At 42.1% G+C, this 24,346-nt stretch overlaps 1 protein-coding gene across 1 annotated transcript in view; it reads right to left on the reverse strand.

Annotated features, from left to right (window-relative positions):
* Positions 1-598: 598 nt before the first annotated feature.
* Positions 599-24,346, reverse strand: part of LOC122644812 (potassium transporter 19-like) — a 31,715-nt gene continuing 7,967 nt past the window's right edge. The window contains exons 3-9 of the mRNA XM_043838195.1: positions 3,323-3,509; positions 2,973-3,198; positions 2,638-2,886; positions 2,175-2,486; positions 1,903-2,070; positions 1,559-1,813; positions 599-1,466 (exon numbers count right to left, since the gene is read on the reverse strand). Of these exons, the coding sequence (XP_043694130.1) occupies positions 610-1,466; positions 1,559-1,813; positions 1,903-2,070; positions 2,175-2,486; positions 2,638-2,886; positions 2,973-3,198; positions 3,323-3,509 (2,254 nt within the window). The 3' untranslated portion in view covers positions 599-609. The remainder of the gene's footprint in view (positions 1,467-1,558; positions 1,814-1,902; positions 2,071-2,174; positions 2,487-2,637; positions 2,887-2,972; positions 3,199-3,322; positions 3,510-24,346) is intronic.

Here is a 24,346-nt window from a genome sequence, read left to right on the forward strand (position 1 = left end):
AATCAATGTTTTCCCAAATTTGTTCAATTGTATGAGACAAGGAAGACCATCTTCTTCTATTTTTTTCTCACCAGATATGGTGAATCACAGCACTAAAAGCCAACTTTCCCAGAGTGCCATAAGATGACTGACCATTGAAGGATTTCAATAACCACCTCCATTCTCTATCAAAAGAAAGAATAACTCTAGGATTGGACCAACACTGCCAACACTCTAAGATGTCTATTTTTAATAGTGTCAAGGCAAATTGAACAACTAGGAAGAAGTTTATTTCTGATCACAAAATTAATGTTTTGCCAAATATGTTCAATTGTATGTGACGAGGAAGACCGTCTTCTTCAAATATTTTTTTTCTCACCAGATATGGTGGATCACAACACTAAAAGCCAATTTTCCCAAAGTACTTGTCACAAGATGACTGACCATTGAAGGATTTCAATAGCCACCTCCATTCTCTATCAAAAGGAAGAATAACTTTAGGATTGGAGTGAATGCATATTGCAGGAGCCAAGAACAAAAAAAAAAACTCTTGCGACCTGTGCTGAAGGCCACAGGTCAACGATGGTCACAACCAGGTGATTAATAGATATGGTACTAACTCTAAGAACACTAGAGCTCATAAGTCATTCCCACCTTCAACAAACGCTTGCGAGGAATTGCAAAGACTTGATCTTGTTGCCTTAAGCACCTTCTCAATCCATTATAAGCATAGTCTATAATCAGTTTCTTCCCCAAACTAGATGTCGGGGAAGCCACTACCTCACTCTCACCAACAATATATGTGATGCCGCTCTTCTTGCATTCATTATCCACCAATTGAACCTCTATTGCAGCCTCATCTGCATCGATTCTCGATACCTCCTCCTTAATGAAGTCCTTCAACCTATTCACCAATGTACTTTCAAAGGATTCTCCTTCCTTTTCCACATCCTTGTATCCATATCTCACTATGCATCGGAAGATCCGTAATCCATGAGGGTCAACTTGTCGGAACAAGAAACGCTCCTCATCTGGGACCTTGCTGATAGGTAATGACTTGATTGAGACAAACACAAGCACTGTGTGCAGTGCTGGGACATTGGCACTGTAATGGGTGAAGATTGGAGAAATACCTTGGACAAGCTCTGAGTAGAACAGGGCTACACCTGGGACTCGTTGAATTTGCGGGTTGTTGGCTATCTCCTTGAGTCTCTCCACTGAAACTTTGTTTTCTAAATCAAACATGTACTTCTTGCGGTATACATAGTTCCAAACAAACATGACAGACATTAGCAATGCCGCGAAGGCTAATGGAAGGTACCCCCCTTGAACAAATTTGAAAAGGACTGAGCTCAAGTAGATTAACTCTACAAGGGTGATGGTTAAAACATAGAGGATAATCAATGCTAAATTTGTCTTCCAGATCATGATCATCACAAGGATTAGAAATCCAGATGTGAGTGTCATAACAAACACCACTGCAATCCCTGCATTCAAAGAGAAGTACATTAAATTAACAAACACAAATCTGAAAGAAATTCACACATATTCTATATCTGAAGGATCACTGAATATGTACCAAAAGCATTCCCAATCTGCACTGTGGTCTTAAATCCTAGTGTGACAGCAACACAAGCTATCATGAGTAAGTTGTTAATCTCTGGCACATATACTTGGCCTTCATATTTAGAAGAAGTATGGACAACTTTCACTCGTGGGAAACACCCAAGTGCGAGAGACTGTTGGACTATGGAGAAGGAAGCTGAGATCAAAGACTGGCTAGCAATAATAGCTGCCAAAACTGCAACCACCAACATTGGCCAGTAAACAGGTTCTGAAACAGAGTCACAACAGTAAGTTAGATTAACTCATAAATTGGAGTCATTGATGATTTAAAACTTAGCAAGGGACAAGAAGAATTACTTGGAACTGATTTGTAGAAAGCATCGTACGCATTAAGAGGGTTTACTGTAAGATAGGCAGCTTGACCTACATAGGCAATGACAATTGAGGGAAAAACAATAGTACATGTGCTGATTTGGATCGAGCGAACATTGAAGTGGCCAAGATCCGCGAACAAAGCTTCTGATCCTGTTTTTGGTTCACCAAAGACAATGCCAAAAGAATATTTTTAAAGAAGGCTGAATATGTTCAATCAGAGAATGGTTTCTGTAAAAATTTGGCCATGTACATACCTGTCAAGCACAGGACGACGCCCCCAAGTGAGATCCACGCATTTTCCTTGTTTGTTTGAAAATATTTCACAATGTACATTGGATTAAGTGCTTTGATTACACTTGGATCATATACTATGAAGTTGTAGACACCAATAACAGCAATAAAGAGGAACCAGATTGTAAGAATTGGTGCAAAGGTGAACCCAACTTTGTCTGTTCCAAACCTCTGAAATTGGAACAAAAGGATTAAGATCACCACAGATATCCACATGATTGTATCGTCTGTGAGGGAACTGTCTACTTCCCTTATACCTGCTACTGCTGATAGTACTGAAAAAAAAAAAGAGGAGTGATTAAGAAGAATAAAATCACACAAAGGTGTTTATAGACAATAAATTTCAAATCATGAAAATGCCATCTTAGTAAACCATTTTGTGACTCTGTTCACACTTTCTATATTAATGGTGGATGGCTTCTTTACCTGAAATGCTTGGAGTAAGTATACCATCCCCTAGAACCATGGATGTTCCAAGCATAGTCATAAACAAGAGAAAGTACTTTGCAGTTCTGCTACTTTCAAGGAAGTACTTAACAGCTGAAGCCCGACGCAATCGGCGGTTTGGTAATTCAAGCTGGTAATTTGATACATCTTTATCTTCAGCTTGTTGGTTTGGTGTCAAGCTGACCTTGGCGTAGCGACATATAAGAGAATACAAAGCAAATGTGCCTCCTGCAAATGGAAGATGTTTAACAACAAAAGAAGTTTTGGACACTCAATTCAATCAGTAATTTTGACAAAGATAGTATAAGGCTTACCTTCCCCATTGTCATTGGCTGATAAAACAATGAAGACATACTTAATCAAAGTGATCAAGGCAAGGGAGTAAATGATCAGTGATAATACACCCAAGATATCATCACTTTGAGCAATTCCATTGGGAAAAATACCAGGAAACACATATAGTGGTGAGGTGCCAATATCACCATACACAATTCCAACACTTTGGAATGCAAGTTTCAAGAGGGTTCCCCAATCCACAACCTGCAATTTAGCCAAGCACTTCAAGATGTAATGGAACTCCAACAGCATATGTGTTAAGAGGGAAGCTTGATTGATAACAGGAGAATTTCATTAAGTAACAATCCTGAAGCAAAACAAAACAAACCTTAGATGATCTATGGTTAGAATACCCTGCTGTCTCCGTCCCATTTTCCATATCAAAAGAATCGAAAGGCACAAGCTTTCGCGTTGAGAACTTCCCTTTAAGTCCCTTGTCCCTTTCTTGTGATTGCTCCTGCTGTTCATTTTCATCTTCAATTCTATCTTTTACTCTATTATTATCCATTGGAAGGCTGTTGCAAAAGATTCATGTAAGTGAATTTCTTTATTTATGAAAAGAGGTGAAAAGATAATGAATACATTCTATAGAAAACTCAATATGTAACTACATTATTATTCTATCAGTTCATTGCTCTGCACTCCTACATATAAATATGATGAACACTAGATCTATGTTTCTTTAGGCTTTCCCTTCAATTCGCTCTTGGTTTTAGCTAAGCTCAGATATATATGATTCCATGCGTACATCTATGGAGTCTAATCCATTAATTGGATCCACAACAATACTTTCAGGATATTAGATCATATAAGAACTTTAAGTGCAAGAGAGAGCTTACAGTTTATGTATGTAGATTAATGCTGCAGAAATTTGTCGTTCAAAGCAGGATCCAAAGAGAAGAAACTCTTCTTCTCCTCTACTGCTTGTGGTTGCTTCCTCTTCTTCTTCTGAGAAATATTTATGTGCCAGAAAAAGAAATCGTTTAATACTAAGTAGACAAAATGGATTAGAAATTGAGAAATAGGTTTGACATGCCCATGTGCAGGATAAATTTGAAATATGGCCCGAGGGCAGATCTTGGAGCCAAGGTAAGATTGCTCCATTGTCACTTATGGTCACGGGTTCGAATCGAAAAACCGCATGCTTCTTTGTGAAGTGGGGGTATGGTTGCGTACATTATGACCCACCCCAGAACCCGTAGTGGCGGAAGCCTCATGCCCTTTAGCCAACCATGGCACATGCAAAATTATTTATTCTAATTTTTTTTTTTTTTGATATGTTGCAAGTTGCTTCTAATTAATCTTGCTTTTTGTGTGAACAAGTACTTGAAGTCACAGTTCCAATGGTTCTGGCTCTTGAATAGATAGTCAATTTTTATGACTACAGAGGCATGATTCATGAGATATCTGAGGTAGAGAGTGTGAAACCCCATCATCTTATTTAAGTCCCTGATTGTTCCTTCTAAATCCCATTTCTCTCCTAGAAAATGAACTACAGAGGCATAATTCATGAGATGATCTAGGGTAAAGCATGAGCAACCCCTTCATCTTATGAAATTCCATTAGTGTTCTTTCTTAATAAAACAAGCTAAAAAGTCATAAATATGAGATTATTTAGGTTGGAGCATGGACAACCCCTTCAACTTAATTAATTTATTGTTATCCTTTCTTAATCGAAAAAATGAAAAGAGTTGGTATATGATGGATTAAGGCATGGATGTTGGCTAACTAAGTATATAGATATTTGAGTTGTGGTGTGTTGTATTATCATTGTTGGCTGTAGCCCATGGTGGCAGAAAGTGTTTGGTAAGGTCAAGCATATGCATGTCGTGTTCTATTCTTGTGGGGGAAATTTTCACGTACCTCCCCTGAGGTATCACCAAATTATAAAAACACCTCTCAGTTTTAGGAAATTTCACATGCCTCCAATTCAGGGAAGATGAGTTGCAGGTTTTTTTTTTTGCAAGGGCATTTTTGTCACTTTACCCCCTGATTTTAACACTGTTAGTCCTATACTAACGGAATGCGGGCATGTGTTAATTTTTAAGAACCTCAGGGGCACACGAAGTTTCCCAAAACTGAGGGGTGTTTTTATAATTAGATGATACCTCAGGGGAGGTACGTGAAAATTTCCTATTCTTGTGGAGCGATTATTTTTTAAAATGGTGAACAAATGACATAGATGGCAAATGGCATGAGTGTAAGTGTAAGTGATTGTGGCATTATAGATAAAAAAAAAATTGTTACATGGCATATGCCACATGGTAGGGGCAGCCACAGTAGCATGCCAATCTGCTCACATGCTAGCCACAATGCCAGTTTTTATGATTTTGTGCTAACATGGTGATATATGCAGAATATGATCACCAATGCCATGAGAACACGTGCAAAAAGGCTGAACCAGGGAACAGTCCAAGGAATAAGGACCCATAACCTAGTCGAACCTGAATCACAGCTTCACGCCTGAAGAGGCGAGAGACTGTGGTAGAGGCAGCCACAGTAGCATGCCACTTTGCTAACATGCTAGCCACAAGGCCGGTTTTTATGATTTTGTGCTAACATGGTGATATATGCAGAATATGATCACCAATGACATGAGAACACATGCAAAAAGGCTGAACCAGGGAACGGTCCAAGGAATAAGGACCCATAACCCGGTTGAACTCGAATCACAGCCTCACGCCTGAAGAGTGCACAAATAACTTTACACGTGGCCAGCCAGAGGCACAATCTCTGACAGATTCGGTTAACGATTCCCACTGGGATCTCTTGCCTAACTTGAAGAATACGCAACCCTAAGGAAGAGGGGAGGAGGAGACAACGTCATATATATACGAGGACAGAAGAAGAGAAGAGGAAGACATCTATAGACCATTCTAGTGGTTAAGGCATATAAGAGCTCCAGGACAGAAATTCCCATCCTTGACCCTGTTAACTGATGTATTGCTTTGAGATCTGACTTAGGTTCCGAGGTACTCACCCACTCTGCCCTTTGGTTCCATTGTGTGCAAGATTGGACCAGACCGAAGGAGGAAGATCTCGGCAGCAACACATGGGCATTTATATGTAATGATATGGCATAAGATGTATGTATGAGCATGTACACGAGCATCACATGGGCCTAGCGCATGCAGCCAAAAGGTGCAAGGACTTGCCGTCAAGCTCGCATGAGAGAGAGCCACGCCCGCACACAACAGCGGCCGAGTGGGTACAAGGTTGCAGGGGCCATCGGCCTCAGTGTCCCAACATACGTACGGCATGGAATCATGCTTTCCTAACGCCACGCGCGCTATAGGGTTGGCTCACTTAGGGGTTTTCCTGGGTGTTGTGGGAAATTGGCTTAAGCACTTTGAATCCACCAAGTGTTCACTGTTATTCCCGAGAGAGGTGCTTGGGATTGATGCTCCCGATACGTTGAAGATCTCAGGAAAACAATATGCATCTATTAAAGGTTTCAGAGTGTATTCATCCATTGGATTTGTATATAAAGCCTAATACTCATCCACCCATTGTGGTAAATGGGCGCATGACCTGATGCAAGAGATTCTCTTGCGGGTGATTTCAATGGCACGGTATAGAGTTCTCCAAGTGTTGCGATACACAGAATCACTTTCTAATGCAAAAACAAACATGCATAAAAGGGAACTTTATGATTCCTTTTTATTGTATCTTGACCGTCGACTCGAGTTCCCATCCTGCAGCTATAATGTGTGATTCCCAGTAGACCCTTATGGTCCTTGATTGGGTGTAAGGCTAGAGCACGGTCCACATGCCTGAGATGCCATTTAGTTGGCATACTATTTTTTCCAAGATTAAAGTTTCCATCAGCCTTCTTGAGTCGATTCAAGGTATCAAGTTTCATCCGCATTTTTTAAATCTGATCCTACGACTATATGGCAACCGCTCGGTAGTGACTGTTCTATCTGTCATGAGATATAATTAAAAAGATAGAAATGCCCCTAAAAGTAGGGCTGTAAATGGATAACCAAAAATCCGAATTTGATTCGCATCCATATCCGTTTAGGGGTATCCGTATTCGATTAGAGATGTCCATAAAAAAATCCGAATACTCCGATAAAAATCTGAATCCGAATACTTAATTATAAAAAATTAAGTAAATAACGATCTTGAGGGTTTTTGAAGATTCAACAGGTTCTAGAATATGAGGAGAAGAGAATCATGATCTAAAACTATGGATTGAGAGTGAATTGTATCCACTAGGGGGAGGAAGGTTCGGGTTACACAAGGCAGAGGTGTAAACGGATGGTCGAAAATCCGAATTCGATCCGCATCCGAATCCGTTTAGAGGTATCCGTATTCCACTAGGAAATATCTGAATCCGATTACATCCGATCCGTATCGGAGCCAAATCCGATCTGTTTACAGGCCTACCTAAAAGGATGCCATTTTTTGAAGGTCCAATTTGAAATGGCCCTTCTAGGTCAAAATTGACACCCTTTCTTTTTTTTTTTCTTTCTATATGCACAGTTTAAGGAGGACTAATCTTTATTTGCAAATCCCTTTTGTTAATTCTAGGTAGTAAATTAAAGCATGCCTATAAGGTGTTTGATGTAACTGGGGTTTGATTCCTTTGACCTGATTACTCTTCTCCAAAGTTTTTCAGTGTTAGTTAATGGTAGCCCGGCTGGTTACTTTGGTGTTTCAGTGGGAATTCGGCAAGGCTGCCCTCCTTCCCCATACTTGTTCACTTTGGCCTTGGAAGTCCTCTCCAGAGAAATCCAAATTTGCACTAATCAGCAGCGTATTGCTCATTTGCCAAAGTGTAAAGCTCTCAAGCTAACTTACTTGGCTTATGCAGATGACCTGATGACTTTCTCTAAGGCTTCGATTACCTCTCTCGAATCTATTAATAGGAACAACAAGGTTTCAATTGTTACCTTGAGTTTCATAGATGCAAAACCTCCAATCGAATATAGCTCTTTCTCAGTCGTTCCACGCACCATGCACAGCTTTGGATTTCCACACAATTAAGCCAACTCCTCCACACTCTAGGGTTCACAAAACCCTAGACTATCTCCAAGATCAAACACCAAGAGAGGGAGAGGAAGAAAGGACGGTTTCTAGGGGAGGGGAGTGTTCCACGATTTTTCCAAGGATGAGAGAGATCTATAATTTTTGGCAATCTCATAACTTCTGTATGATTTTCCCTCTCAACCCTATTTGGTAGAACACAAAGGCAAGCAATATTGAGTTTCCTATTAGGACTTGTTGCGTCAAGAAACCTGCTGGAGCGAGCTCTGCCTACAAGACAAGGTTAGCAGAGAGTATCGGGCGTCGCCGGTGATCTCACTCTGATGCTTAAGTTAGATCTCTGAGCAACAGATGATTCAAAGAGAATTCAGATAGCCAAGACAAGTGTTACCTCCCTTACTTAAGGTGACTGAGGGGTAGAATCGTTCACAAATAGGAAAGCTGGATTCCCGGAATGGAGTGAGAATGTTTAGGAGTGATGTATGGGATAATGTTTATCCATAACTTCCCACACGCCTGATTAGGCGCAATGTGGGAGAGAATCTCGGGCCATGCTGGCCCCTGGTCATCTTTGAGTTATCTACGCGAAGTATGGAGGTCGTTCCTTGCACAGCTGGTTGTGGCCAGATCGTTGTCATCTGGGGGCAGGTGCGATGCCCCTTGGCAGCGGTGCGGGCTGGAGTGCGGCCAGGCACCCCGCTCTGCATGTCGCTCACAGCTTGGCATCCAACTCGGGCCGCAAGAGTTCACAGGCCCGCATTTAGTTAGGAGCGGTCTCAGTTCTCGACTCGCAACCCCTCTAGCTCATTCTCGCGGTGCTAGGTTCTTTGTCCCATCAGGACTCAATCACTTAACCCACAAATCTTTCCAGCCAAGGAAAGATTCCTATTCCTAGAGGAATCCAATATTGAATCCAATATTTAATATTGACTCAAAACTCTTTCCTTTTCTAACAACCACGGGGTGATTCCCACCTACTCAATCATGGATGCCGCAGGGTCTAAACTGGATATCTATCCATAACCGCCATCATAGTATTTTTAAATTTGGGTCCGATTTGTCTGTCGCATGATTTGGTCGATGGGGGATGTGGAATTACTTAACCTGAATCGTTATCATCTATGGTTCCCTGACCTATGCGGTTCCCTAGTTCCTCTCATAAGAGGGGGGTGGGACCCACTCGGGGCACCTGACCGAACACTCTGCCCGGGTGGGATCCACCCTCTTCTTGTGAGAGGCACTGGAGAACCGCATAGGAAAAAAATTGTACTTAACCTTCTATTCTTGCAAAGATCAACTTTCTTGTTTCATCGGATTGAAAATGTTTTAATTTGATTGTATCGCCTTTAGGATGACAATATCAGGCAAATGATCCTTTGCACATTACTATGAAATGCATAAGTGCTTATTTCATATTGGGTATCGCCTACTATTATGTCAAAATAATTCCAATATAATAGTTTGTGAATACTTAAAATAAACTTTGAGTTTGCATGTACTTTACTCTAATATCAGACTATTTTTTAAGTTTGTTCAAACCACTCAAATGGGCATACAATCAAGTTAATTCCTTTTCTTGACCATGTTCCCAGGTGACTTCTTTGCCAAAGAGTGTAGGAGATCGTGATTGGTTATACCACTATGTAAGGTTGCAAAGGAGATTGTTGGGTCAAGCTCTTTGATCTCCAAGGATTCATGGTTGAACTGACTAACAAAGTCCTGAAGCGATTCTCTTGGGAGTTGTTTTATGGTCACTAGAGTGGCCAAATTATTTTTATATTTTCTGCTGCTTTGAAAGTTAATAAGGAAACTCTTGTTGAGCTTGAAAAACTGTTTACTGACTTGGGTTGGAGGTGTGCGAACCACATTCTTGTTGGCCCCTTATGAGTTGCGGGGAATGCTCTACAGACTATAGGGTCTAGTGCTTTGGTAAGTATCATTGTTGACTTGAAGTAGTTTGTTAGCAATTAAAGATCAATCGTAGCGGAAGCAAAAACAAAAGATCATGATATCGATGGGAGAAGTCATTCTCAAACAATGAAACAATGTAGGGATCGATTATTACCTAAGCCTCACAGATGCAAGACCTCCAATCGATGATAACCCTTTCGCGATCATTCCACGCACCACGCAAGCTTTGCGTTCACACCACGGTCAAGCTATCTCCTCCAAAGTTCCAAGAATACAAAAGCTTGGACCACCTCTAGGATCAAACACCAAGAGAGCAAGAGAGGGAGAGGACGGTTTCTAGGAGGGAGAGAGAGCTCTGCGTTTTTTGGGTTCTTGTGTATCCTTCTTGTGATTTTGCAATTCCACAAATAATATATATTTGTCTCACAAAATCCCCTAAAAATGCTAGCTCACATGGGTGTGATATATTGAGTTATTAATTGTGACTCAATTATCTACCCATCCAATCTTTCTCAAATAGGAAAGATATGCATTGCTAGAAGAATCAAATATTGAGTTGAATATTCAATATTCACCCACCAATTTTCCTTTTCTAACAATCTCCTCTATCCTACTGTAAGATCCAACCTTACAAGAGGATCATGAAACGGAAACCATGATCAACCGTTATAGCGTAGATGAATGGAACCAAAAGGAAAGGGGTAGGATCGCAATGGGATACCACTTAGCTTCCAAGAAATATGACATCGAAGATACTAAGCAGATGTAATAACCTACGCCCAAGGTAAGTAGTTAAAACATGCATCAGTCCCCCACAAAACAATATTGCATGGTTCAATATAAGGTATGTGTACGAGACTGTCAATCCTCAATGAACCGATACACCGATCGAGAGATTCAATTACCTTGATTGGACCAAAGAAAAACATTTCAAACAAAATGTTCAAGAATATAGATAACATTTTGTAAGTATATATGTCTAAAAACATTTCGAAATTTTTTTTGAAAATACTACCGGTACCGGATTTGAGTCCAATCCTGTATAGAATACTCTCCTCAACATAATCCCAAGGTATGGCCAGTAGATTCCATGTTGGGCATCTCTTTCTAATACAGTCACACACTGTGAGTCCAGTGCACCGATATATAGTCAAAGGGAGACATCAACTGTTGGTACACCAAAACTTACAACACATGAATGCAACGATAAGGACCCCTCAAGTCAAGGGACCAACCGAGAACTATTTAAGAGAATCTCATTTTCTTTATGAACTGACAGTACACATGTGAAATTCTCAATGATCCAGTACAATTACACACCATATGTACACTCACATTTGTGTCTTGGAAAAGCAACCTCCCTAAGCACACACAATGTGACCACCATGCCGGATGGGAAGTCTAGTCCCATCCCTAGTGGTGAACAGTTTTAGGTATAAATACCTATGGACAATAACTGAGCTCAACAACTAATCATGCTAAACAAATTTATTAATTTAAATAGAAGGAGTTTTGTACATCAGTGCCAATTACCCATGAACTTCACCCCCATATTCCCAACATGTTTCTCAAAAACACTAGGTAGCAACACCTTAGTCATGGGGTCAAATAGGTTATCTATAGTGTCAACCTTAGTGTAAGTACTGTGGTCCTCGGGACGAGGGTTCCCCCAGCCCTTATATATGGTGACATGGGTTTGGTATATATATATGGTGTATATGGATATGGATAATATTGTCAATGTATAATATTGAAAAATAGGGGATTGGGATCATCCATTAGAATATGCTAATATAATGTGAAGTCGCCACCTAGGGTTAGGGCCTAGGACCCATTAAGTGTAGCCCTATCCATTTGTGAACGGGATCGGGCTACGTGACTCCATATGATCTGACTAGAGGTTTAGGTAAGGGGTCAGGTTACGAGTGTGGGAAGGTGTTAGGCACCCACCTCGCCCGGCCGAAGCCGGTCTCTCTGTATTAGATGCTACGACGAATGTTCTCTCTCTTTTATTACGGGGATGGGGGATATTATGAACTACATTCAGATGCTATGAATCGAACTAAAACATAATAAACTACATTATATATATGAAAAATATGGACTAAAACAATGGAATACGAAAGGACTACATCAAATCAACAAGAATGCAGTTATTATACCTGTATGGTTGTATTCCCCTGGCTCAGGGGAGATAGACGAATGGACTGACGCCGATTCTTTTCTGGGCAGAGTAACGGCTCTTTCAAGTGATTTGGAGAGGAGGAAACAGACAGAATAATGTCTGTAATAAAAGGGTTTTGATTGTTAGCCGCACACTGACGGGATATCAATGCCTAGGAGCAAAAGCGCTCTATACTCAAAGGGATAATCGAAGGATCTATCCGCAACCAAGAAAACTTCACTCACTCACACTCTTATGAGAGAAGGAGGAGAAATGAGGGTAAAAAGGGAGAAAAGATGGTAGGAATTACTTGGGGAGGGTCTCTCCACCCAAAAATTCCTTGGGAAATGTGGGAGAGGACCCTCTTATTTATAGGGAGGGACCCCCTCTCTCTCTTGGCTAGATAAGTCCTCCATGGCGCCGTGGACATCTCCACGACGCCGTGGGGGACTTTTCCATGGCGCCGTGGGTGACGTCAGCAAGCTGATGTCACACCCCCTCATGGCGTCGTGGAAATCCGGTACACATCCCCACGGTGCCATGGGAAGGTTCCCACGGTGCCGCGGGAATGAGTCCATGGCGCCATGGGGGCGCAGTGCCATTTTTCCTTATTTTTAGGCCTAAAATGGGTCATTTTGTGCTCAGCATGGTTCTTAGTCTTATGGGTCAGGTATCTTGGGTCTAGAAAGAGGGAGAGTGCGTCGTCCATCGTCCATGTTTCGTTGTCATCATCGCCAATTAGGGGGTGACAAAGATCAGCGTCTACAGTTTGCCCCTCTTTGGCCGAGGCCTGTGCTAACAGCCGAAGGGTAAAGACACAAGACCGACTAATTTTGTCACCGAGAGCATGTACTGTTGACGCTTTGCTCATAGGCGACAGAATTGCTAAAAATAGATGGTTAATCACGATGAATTCTTTCGATAATCCTCAAAAGAAAAACTCAAAAAAACCAAATCTCTATCTTGTGAGCATTGCTCAATCAAATTTTGAGGGTGATAAGGCACCGCTCGACCAAAGATCAAATTTGAGGGTGATAAGGCACCGCTCGACCGCAAATCAAACTTTGATTGAAACATCAAGTTTGGAGGGTGATAAGGCACCACTCGATCGGAAGTCAAACTTGGATGGTTATAAGGTGTCACTTGATCGAAACCATCAAGTTTGGAGGGTGATAAGGCACCACTCAAGCGAAAGTCAAACTTGGATGGTTATAAGGTGCCACTCGACCGAAACCATCAAGGTGATAAGGCACCACTCGACCTAGGATTAGTTTTGAGGGATTTCACTGGGGATTTTTTTTTTTTTATATATATATTATTTTTTTTTGTTTTTTTTTGTTTTTCTTTTCTTTCTTTTCTTTTTTTTTTTATCCACGGCGCCGTGTGAGGGTCCACACGGCCCCGTGTATGGGTGGCATCGTGCTTGCACGGCCTCGCATTCACGGCTCCGTGCCAGACTTTACGGCTCCGTGGGGAAACCTCCACGGCGCCGTGGGCGCGATGGAGAATTCTTATAAATAGAGGGTTCCTCTCTCATTTCTTCACTCTCATTTCTGCTGCGAAGCTCTGCTGTTTTTGATTTTTGACTTCACTCTTTTTTATTCACTCTCATCATGTCTTTCCGCCGACAAGGATGCCAGTCTCACAGGGAGCCACTGCTCGGCACTACTGCTCCTGACGCACGAGCTGCATGGTACCCTTCAGGGGCTACTTTAGTTGACACTGCCCGCCATGGTTGCCGCTCCATATGGGGCCAGGTCAGTAGTCTTACTCTTTCCCTTTCAATTTATGCATTTTATTTATATTATTAGCTTCATACCTCACCACATAGATTTGAGGTAACGTCCCTAGATTCTGCCCCAAGCACTTAATGACACCAAAATCAAAGCGAGACCATCAGACACTACCGTAACTGTCTTTTGGCATGCAAATCTAGGTGACGCCTTTAGATACCATCCTGAGCACCTAGTGACATACAAATCAAAGCGAGGCCATCAGACACCACCCTAAGTGTCTTTTGGCACTCAAATCTAGGTAATACCTCTAGATACCATCCTAGGCACCTAGTGACACACAAATCAAAACGAGGCCATCAGACACCATCCTAAGTGTCTTTTGGCATGCAAATCTAGGTAACGCCTCTAGATATCATCCTAGGCATCTAGTGGCACACAAATCAAAGCGAGGCTGTTAGACACCACCGAAAGTGTCTTTTGGCATGCAAATCTAGGTAACACCTCTGATACCATCCTAGGCACCTAGTGGCATGTTTGAGTTAAAATAAAACCGCAAGTGTACGGGTCAATCGTAGCTATGGGTCGAACACGAGGAGATATACGCCACTTTATTTAACTAACTTAAAAGTAGTGCAAAGTGAACCAAATTAATTTAAGCACTAAATTAATGATGATTAAACTAACTGATCCTAACTCACAAGCATCTAACAAATTACGCATCTACGGGATTAAGTTGGTTTCCTAACACATGAACATCTAACCTATCAAACTAACGTAAATTGGGAGTAATTAAAAATAAAATCCTATACTAACGCAAGTTGGAAGTAATAAAAATTGTAGCCACACATCCATATCCACATTAGCAAAATAACCAAATAAGAAAAATAAAAGAAATAGAAGGAGAAGAATGAGATAGAGGAGAGGGAGATTGCAATTGAGAGTTTAGAGAATGCAAACCTAGATGTGCTTGCACCGGATTAATTGAAGAAGCTTGAATGAATACTTGCATGAACTTACCATGGCCTCCTCTTTTAAATCTCCAAGTCTTGTCATCAACGTAGGAGCTTAGACTAGGAAGCTTTAAACTAAAACTATTACAACCATATTGAAGACATTAAAACATAAACTAATCCTATTACAACCATTAACTAATCTTATGAAAGCAAAATTAAGAACATGAAAGAGCTAATCTTATGAAATCAAACTAAGAACTAAAGCCAAAAATAGGAGAAGAAGAGAAAATTTCACTAAATGAATTGAACTAAAAATTACACTAAAAACTGAATTAAAATTGAACTAGAAACTAACTAAAAACTAAACTAAAAAACTAACTTCTTACAAGCCAAAGGGCAAGGGGTATTTATAGAGGGAAGAGAGGAGAAGAGAGAAGAGGGAAGTGTAGGAGAAATATTCCCTAAGAAAAGAGAATATTCTCTTCTCCTTCCTCTTTTACAATGCCTTGAATCCTAAGAAAAAAAGAAAAAAATAGAAAGAAGAAGAAGAGAAGATTGTTTACATAGACTTTCTATTTCTAAAAAAATAAGTTTTTAATTCTAACTTGTGCTTCCTTTTCTTTGTAGATATCTTCTCCAAGCAATAAAATCAAAGCATCTTTGATTTTTCAACCTTCCATAGATGAAAAAATATAAATCTATTCCAAGTAGAATTTCAGAAGTGCCCTTGAGAAGTTGGAGGAGAGAGAGAGTAAGGGTGATGATTAGGATTCCTTCAAGAATAAATAAAATACCCATTCTGTCCTTCAGAAAACGTGGAGCATGGGGTGCTTATATAGGCCTCACCATTGTATTCCTTGCGAAAAATCACCCAAAATAGATCCAAATTTCATCTAATTTGGAGTTAGGGAGCCCAAGATATCTCAAGTTGAAGTTAGACTGTCCAGAGCCCTCCAAATGGAATCTTTCGGGTAGAGGAAATATAACTTCTGGTTATTCGTTAAGGCCCCTGAAATCTGAACTTTCGCTTCACTTTATACCCGGACGACTATCAATAATTACAAATAAACCCCTATAGACCATTTTCGCGCTTCGTTACGGAAACGACCGTAACTTCTTTGTTTCAACTCGGAATCAAGTGCCGTTTGAACCGTTACGAAGCTGACTCGATGGGCTACGCATCCAAGCCATTAACACCTCTAAACAGCTTAAAAACATTTTATTAGCATCATCTCCTCCATTTCACAAGAATTCACCTAAACCCTGAAAAACACAAGAAAGCACCGAGTAACTCTGTCCAATGTGGTAAAATATATGCTTTATGCCCTCAGATTTCACACATAAATGTGCTCATCATGGCATGCAAATCAAAGCAAAGCCGTCAAACATTACCTTAAGTGTCTTTTGGCACGTAAATCTAGGTAACGCCTCTAGATACCATCCTAGGCATAGTGACACACAAATCAAAGCGAGGCCATCAGACACCACCCTGAACGCCTCTAGATACCATCCTAGGCACCTAGTGGCATGCAAATCTAGGTAACGCCTCTAGATACCATCCTAGGCACCTGGTGGTACGCAAATCAAAGCGAGGCCATCAAACACCATCCTAAATGTCTTTTGGTACGCAAATCTAGGTAACGCCTCTAGATACCATCCTAGGCACCTAGTGACACAAATCAAAGCGAGGCCATCAGACACCACCCTAAGTGTCTTTTGGCACCAAATCTAGATAATGCCTCTAGATACCATCCTAGGCACCTAGTGGCACGCAAATCAAAGCGAGACCATCCGACACCACCCTAAGTGTCTTTTGATACGTAAATCTAGGTAACACCTCTAGATACCATCCTAGACACCTAGTGACACATAAATCAAAGCGAGGCCATCAGACACCACCCTAAGTGTCTTTTGACATGCAAATCTAGGTAATGCCTCTAGATACCATCCTAGGCACCTAGTGGTACACAAATCAAAGCGAGGCCACCTTTTTTATAGTCTCTCTCTCTCTCTCTTTAATTGTTATCCTAACTATTTTGGCTAACCATTTGCCTTGTTTTTCTTTGCAGGGCAGCCCCCTTCCTTCGCCCAAGAAGTATTATGGGTTGGAGGTTGTTTCAGAGTGATACCGCACACTCTGCCCAGCGGTACAGTCGCGGGTGGTTCGGACCAGGTTGGGACACATCGCCTCATCCCTAGCCCGTGAGTTGGACAGCCCGACTGCGAGGGCTTTGCTAAAGAGGTGGTGGCCGAGCACCCATACGTTTCACCTTCCTTTTGGTGAGGCGACGGTCACCCCCCTAGATTTCTACATGATCACGAGATTACCCTTTGGTGAGGTACCCGTGACACTGACTCCGGAGGAGAGGATTATACCCTCGATGGAGCCATCAGAGCGCCTGGAGTATTACAGGCAGCAGCTGGGGATTTCTATTACAGGGAGAGAGATCCCCGCGTCAGTCCTGAGGGGTACCTGGGATGAGAGGGTCGTTACAGACCAGTCGCCGTCCGTCCTTCAGGATTAGTAGGCTCGATGCATCCTCCTCTTCTTGCTGGCGGAGGTGATCTTCAGTGATATGACCGGTACGGTGATAGCCGATGCCGCATATGTTCACTTTTTTGAGCACTTTGACGTGGCCGCGGGCTATGATTGGGGGGGTTCGGCATACGCCTACTTCCTAGATATGTTGGACTATTTGGTTGTGGGGTCGTCGAACCTGATCGGATGCTGCTACGTCCTATGGGTAAGTTTTCCCAACTTTGCCTTTCTCTCTCTTTTTTTTTCTATTTCTATCTCATTTTTATTTATTTGAGCTTATTTACGACTATCTATTACAGACGTGGAGCTATGAGATCCTTTGGTTCCAGGTCCCCACCTTCAGACCTGGGGATGATCCCGGGACCACCTTTCCTCGGACTACACGATGGCGTAAGTCCCATTTGCTCAGGACCGGTTGCCATAAGGACCTTGGGTCCATGCGCGACCTCCTGAACGAGCTGCAGCCTACCGAGGTAAATCTAAACTGGTTGTTTATCTTATTTTCTCTTCTTTTTTTTGCATTGATCTTGACACTTACTTGACAGGCTTCTCTCAGCCCTTATTTGGGGGAGGTGATTTTAGAGCCGGACCTATTTAATAGGGCCTCAGCTCTCTCCACTCGCAGGGTCCTCTTCGAGGGCCCATGGGGGTTTGCCTTTTACTTGGGAGAGCGAGTGTCCCTATAGTGGTCTGAGGCTTGCTTGGTGCCCTGCCCTCCTCCTACTCGGATCCATCAACCAGCCTTGATGGATCGGGATGAGATCAAGCACTAGAGGGTTGGTGAGCCCGCGACTGGGCTGGTGCTAGCCGAGATGGACTATACCGACTTCCTTCTCCGAGAGACAGTCTACATCCCCCTCACCCGCTAGGGGCCTCAGGTGAGATTTTCTCCATTTTTCCCTCTTCTCCTCAGATTGTTAAGCTAGCCTTTATCTTGATTTGTTTCTTTTCTTGACAGTTTCCAGGTCGCCCCATGATTGCAGGGTCTATGGTGGTGGGAGCTCTTCTCGCGCCTCCCAAGTAGGGGAGGTGGAGTCAGGTGTTGGGCCTTCTGGAGAGGTTCCAGCCCTGCGGATTGCTGGTCCAGATGACCACATTCCAGGGTATCGTTCGTGGTTTATTTGCCACCACAAGCCTGGGATGGTTGAGGTCATCTTACCACCTCCTCGGGCTGTAGACACGGACCTAGGCCTCCCTCTTTCTTATGATGGGGTAAGCACATCCAACTTTCCTCACTTTATCCGTTATTTTTCAAATTCTTGACATCTTGGATGATTATCATGTTTAGGTGGATGTGAGCCGATATGCCGACATGAGGCGCATGATGGTGAGTATGGACGAGACGATCATCTCGCGTGTGGATGCGGGCCGTAGGATGGTAATGCTTCGTCTCTTTCCCCCCTCCCTTCTCTTTTTCATTATTATTTTTTTATTCATGCTTATCTTTTGATTTTCCTCTCTCTCTCTTTCTTTTTTTTTTTTTTTTAGAAGGTTGAGCTCGACCATTGCAGGAGAGAGATTGAGAGACTCAGGCTTGCAAATGAGCAGCTGCAGCTCAACCTTACGTGGGCTGAGGTCGAGAGGGATGCCCTGATGGCGTCCTAGAGCGGAGAGGGGGAAGGCTTGGATGTTGACGACTACTCCCCTGAGTCGTGACCGCTCCTCTTCTTTTTTGTTTTTGTTCTTTTTTTTTCTTTTCTTTTTTTTGGAAGTATTGTTACAACTATGTACATTTACTCTCCTTCCCCTCTTTTTTTTTTTGTTTATACATTTTGGTATGGATACTGGTGCAATTTTTATGTACACTTTTCTTCTTCTTTTTTGTACACATAAATGAATTGTTTATGAATTCGTTGGATATTTCATTCTTTGAAATGCACATGAGACTCCATCCCTTTCTTTAGAAGCACAAATTCCATTGGTAAATGGTTTCATTATAGGAGAAAGGACAGAGAAATTGAGAAAGGACAAACAAACAAGTAAAGATAGGAACATCAAATTGATATCACTTATTTGTAACATTTTTCGGATAACAGAATCACCACTTCTTGTGTCACATCTTGGGAGTTCTGAAATTCTCCAACTTAGGCTGTTCCTGCCTCGGAGGTACTAAGGAAGGGATATAAAAACTAGTGTGAGTTAAACCCATGAATCTCACATAATTGTACCCTGTTGTTTCTGGTTTTTCTATCTCGGCCTTCATCCAAGGGCAGTTCCATTGGATTTCTTGGACATCTCTCTCCTCCAAATATTTCTTCCAGTCTTGGATCTTGTGGAATTTTGACTTTTCCCTTTTTATTTGATAATGCATAGGTCGGAAGTGAGGACGCGGAATTGGTGTTACCAATTTTAGTTTTTCCAACGACCACATTTAGAACACCACCGGAGATTCATGAAGGAAGTCTGTTTCATATTTCTGAGACTGACTCATGGTATCAAACCCTTTGAACGTTTCTGCTAAAATGGTAGGAGCGATGTTGCATCCTTCTTCAATTTGCTTAACCACTTCTGCAATTATTGGAGACATGCCTTTTCCCAGAGATGCTAACAAGTACCTCCCAATCATACAGAATAAGTACGCCCACTTTCTGCGTCGGATCTGTCTTTCTTCTTCAAATCTATTGTTGTTGAAGATCTTCACAACTTTCAACACATCCACCTGGTTATAATTGAGAACTTGCTTTGACTCCTTCTTATTCATGGCAAAGAAATCTTCCAAATTGTTGAAAAGCTGTTCTTTCTTTATAGTTGGGAGGAACAACTTTCCTCGAGGGGGTGACATCATGCAAACCCGGAATTCTTCAATGGTCGGAGCCAGTCAGACTTTTTCGAAGCAAAATGCATGCAATTGGGGGTTCCAGCACTTCGATACTTCCCTTAGTAAGTCATGATGGAGCTTGAAGCAACTGATTCTTCCCAATACTGTCAGATGGTGATCCTCTAGAAGTGTGGGCTCATCCACATTCATCCGGAGAGTCCACTGGCACAACTGTTCGTCGAGTCCTTCTTTCTTTGGTCCCCTCATACTACCTGCATCAAGGATTAGATTAGCATTTTGCGACATAGAATGAATAAATCCTTTGTTAATAACCAGCTCTAGATGACTCTACTCCTAAGCTAGGTCAAGGAATAGAAGGCTAAATGCCGAGATTTACTTATATGTGCAAGGGATGTGGCTGGCGAAATTTATGGGAGGAAACCAACACAATGCCCTCTCTTTTTTTTTTTATATATATTTTTTTTGAGACCGTACCCGAATACATTGAGTTGCCTACGTATCCCTTCGGAGGAATCAGGTCGAACGTAGTTCAAATTGCTTCACATATCTCAGATAAAATACTTCTTTAGCTGGTCCATATTGACCAAACCCCGAAGTTCTTCTCCGTCAAGATTAGAGAGTTGGACCGCCCGTCCTGGCAATATGGTCTTGACTTTGTAGGGTCCACTCCAATTGGGTCGAAACTTTCCTCTTGGGTCGTGAATTGGAGCTTGCTGTTCTCTAAGGACCAAATCTCCTTCTTTAATGCTTCGAGTGCGGACACCCGTATTGAATGCCCTAGCCATTCTTTGCTGATATTTCTTGAGATTGTCCATGGCCTTCATCCTTTTCTCATCCAGGAGATTGAGCTCTTCGTATCTGGCCCTTACCCATTCCCCTTCTGGCAATTGACTATCGAGTAAGACTTGAAGAGAAGGGACCTGAATTTCTATCGGCAATACGGCTTCTGTCCCATATACCAAAGAATACGGGGTAGCTCCGATAGAGGTTCGGATGGATGTCCGATATGCCCATAAGGCTAGTGGAAGTTTCTCTGCCCAGTCATTGTGTGTGTCTGCCATCTTTTGCAATATGACCTTCATATTTTTGTTGGCTTCTTCTACCGCTCCATTAGTCCGTGGCCGATAAGTAGTAGACTTATGCCTCTTAATGCCACATTGGTTACAGAGTTCTTCCACTTTTCCCCTGAAATGCAAGCCTTGATCTGAAATCAACTGCTGCGGCACACCGTGTCTGCAGATGAGATTCTCTTTTATGAACTTTACCACCTTGGCGGAAGTTAAAACTGCATAAGATTGAGCCTCCACCCATTTTGTGAAATAGTCGATGGCGACTAACACGAATTGGTGTCCATTTGAATCCTTTGGAGTTATTTTACCAACTACATCAATTCCCCAGGCAGAAAATGGCCAAGGGGCATTTAACGAGTGCAACTCTGTCGGAGGAATATGAATGATGTTGGCAAATATCTGGCATTTATGACATCGCCTTACGAAGGCAGCACACTCAGCTTCCATAGTGACCCAATAGTATCACATCTTGAGAATTTTCTTGGCCAGCATCCTTGCATTCATGTGTGGTCCACATATTCCTTGATGGATTTCTTCCATAATGATTTGAGCCTGATCCTCATCTACACATAATAGTTGGATACCATCATAAGATCTCTTATATAACAAGTTTCCTTGGAGGATGAATTGAGTAGCATATTTTCGCAAATGCCTCTTCTCTCTTTCTGAAAACTCTTCAGGGTACTTCCTTTCCTTGATGTAGTCAACCACTGGAGCATACCAAGGCCTTCCATCCTCAGTGAGTGTATTGACTGGTTCTCCATATGTTGGGTGAGTCCTTCTTTCTATTAGGAAGGGCTGGATCTTGTCTCGAGTATCACATTCTACCATGGACGCCAAAGTGGCTAAAGCATCAGCAAACTGATTGCTATCCCTGGGTAGATACTCAAAATAAATTTTCTTGAAGCATTGCGTCAGTTGTTCCAGATAAACTTGGTAGGGCTTCAGCTTCTCATCCTTAGTCTTCCACTTTCCTTGTGTTTGACAGATCACAATGGAGGAATCTCCGTAAACTTTAATTTTGTCAACCCCTACAGACAGAGCCATTTCTAACCCAATAGCACAAGCTTCATACTCTGCTATGTTATTGGTACAACTAAATTCCAATCTAAAGGCCATCGGCAAGTAAAAATCCTCTGGGGTTATCAATAATACCCCTGCGTCAAATCCTTTTTGATTGGCGGCTCCATCAAAGTACAATTGCCACTCTCTAATCGGTTCAGCTTCTATGGAATGTAAATCTTCATATGGGAAGAGGTCCTCTGTTGCTCGGGAATCATCCTCTGAGGGAAATGCTACTAGATGGTCGAAGATTGCCCGCCCTTTCACAGACTTTTGATTGACATAAGTTATGTCGAATTCTGATAATAACAACAACCACCTAGCCATTCTCCCTGTCAATGTTGGTTTCTCGAAGAGATACTTAATTGGATCCATTCGAGAGATCAACCTGACGGGATGTGACACCATGTAGTGCCTCAGACGCTTAGTTACCCAAACCAGAGATGTGCATATCTTCTCTACTGGAGCATATCGAGTTTCATACTCCAGGAATTTCCTGCTTACTTAGTAGATTGCGTGCTCTTCTCCATCCACCTTACCAACTTGGGCCATCATTGATCCGACCGCTATCTCTCCTATTGACAAATATAGGAGGAAAGGTTCACCGAACACTGGAGGGACAAGTAAAGGAGGAGAAAGTAGATACTCTTTGATTTTCATAAAGGCATCTTGGCATTTTTCATTTCATTCTTTCGGCTCTTTCTTCCTTAGGAGGTTGAAGATAGGTTCACAAGTGGATGTCAACCGAGATATGAATCTGCTGATGTACTGGATGCGGCCCAAAAAACCTCTTACCTCTTTTTCTATCCGGGGTGGTAGCATTTCCGTGATGGCTTTTATCTTGTCAGGGTCCACTTCTATCCCTCTTTCGCTGACAAGGAACCCCAGTAATTTTCCTGCTTTGGCCCCAAACACACACTTCTGAGGGTTCAGCCTTAGCTTATATTCTTTGATTCTTTCAAAAAACTTTCTGAGAGCCACAAAATGGCTTTGTCGATCAACAGATTTGACTATCATATCATCGACATATACCTCTACTTCTTTGTGTATCATGTCATGTAGGATAGCCGTGGCCACTCTTTGATATGTTGCCCCAGCATTTTTCAACCCAAAAGGCATTACTTTGTAACAAAACGTGCCCCAGGGTGTGGTGAAGGCAGTTTTCTCCCTGTCCTTCTGGCACATACTAATTTGGTTATATCCTGAGAAACCATCCATGAAGGACAGTAGAGCATGGCCTGCAGTGTTGCCTACCAAGATGTCAATGTGGGGTAATAGAAAATCATCCTTCAGGCTGACCTTGTTTAGATCACAGAAATCCACACACATTCTAACCTTCCCATCTTTCTTAGGGACTGGGACAATATTGGATATCCATTAAGGGTACTGGGTTACTTGGAGAAATCCTGCATTCCATTGTTTGATGACTTCTTCCCTAATCTTCTCACTCCATTTCGGCCGCATCCTTCTTAACTTCTGCTTGACTGGGCGAGCCTCTGGATATGTTGGTAGTTCATGTTGCACAATCTTTGGATCGATGCCGGACATACCTTGTAGGACCAGGCAAAGACTTCGTCAAATTCCTTGAGGAGAGAGATCATTTGGGATGTTTCACCATTGTTGAGAGAAGCACCAATTTTGATTATTCGAGGGCATTGATCGGTCCCTATATTTACGGGGTGGGTGTCCTCTCGGACTGGTTGAGCTCTTCTTTGCTCTAATTGTTCTAACAGATTATGATGTTCTAGGACATTATCATCATCATCAGAATAGGAAGAAGAAGAAGAAACATACTCAGAATTAGCAATTTCATTCATGATAAGGGGAAGAGTACAGACAGACCCGATGGACTGGACATTTCCACAGGACTTAGATACAGACTCAGAGACAGACTTAGACAGGATTATGCTAGAGCTGGTTACAACTTCAAACTCATTAATATGGAAATCTTCCATCATTCTTGCCCAATTCGTTATGGATCCTTGGAGAGGTTGTATTAGCAGATGTGGTGCCAGTCCTTCTTCCTCTTCTTCAATGATCACCGGCACTTCAAACAGCTCGCCGATCCCTTGATCCCCTGTGACTTCCTTCTTGCTAGCTTGATCCAATTCCATGGCTATCCAGTCCACTTCATTCTTAAAGAATA

Source organism: Telopea speciosissima, chromosome 11 (assembly GCF_018873765.1).
Source record: "Telopea speciosissima isolate NSW1024214 ecotype Mountain lineage chromosome 11, Tspe_v1, whole genome shotgun sequence".
NCBI classification, from domain to species: Eukaryota; Viridiplantae; Streptophyta; class Magnoliopsida; order Proteales; family Proteaceae; genus Telopea; species Telopea speciosissima.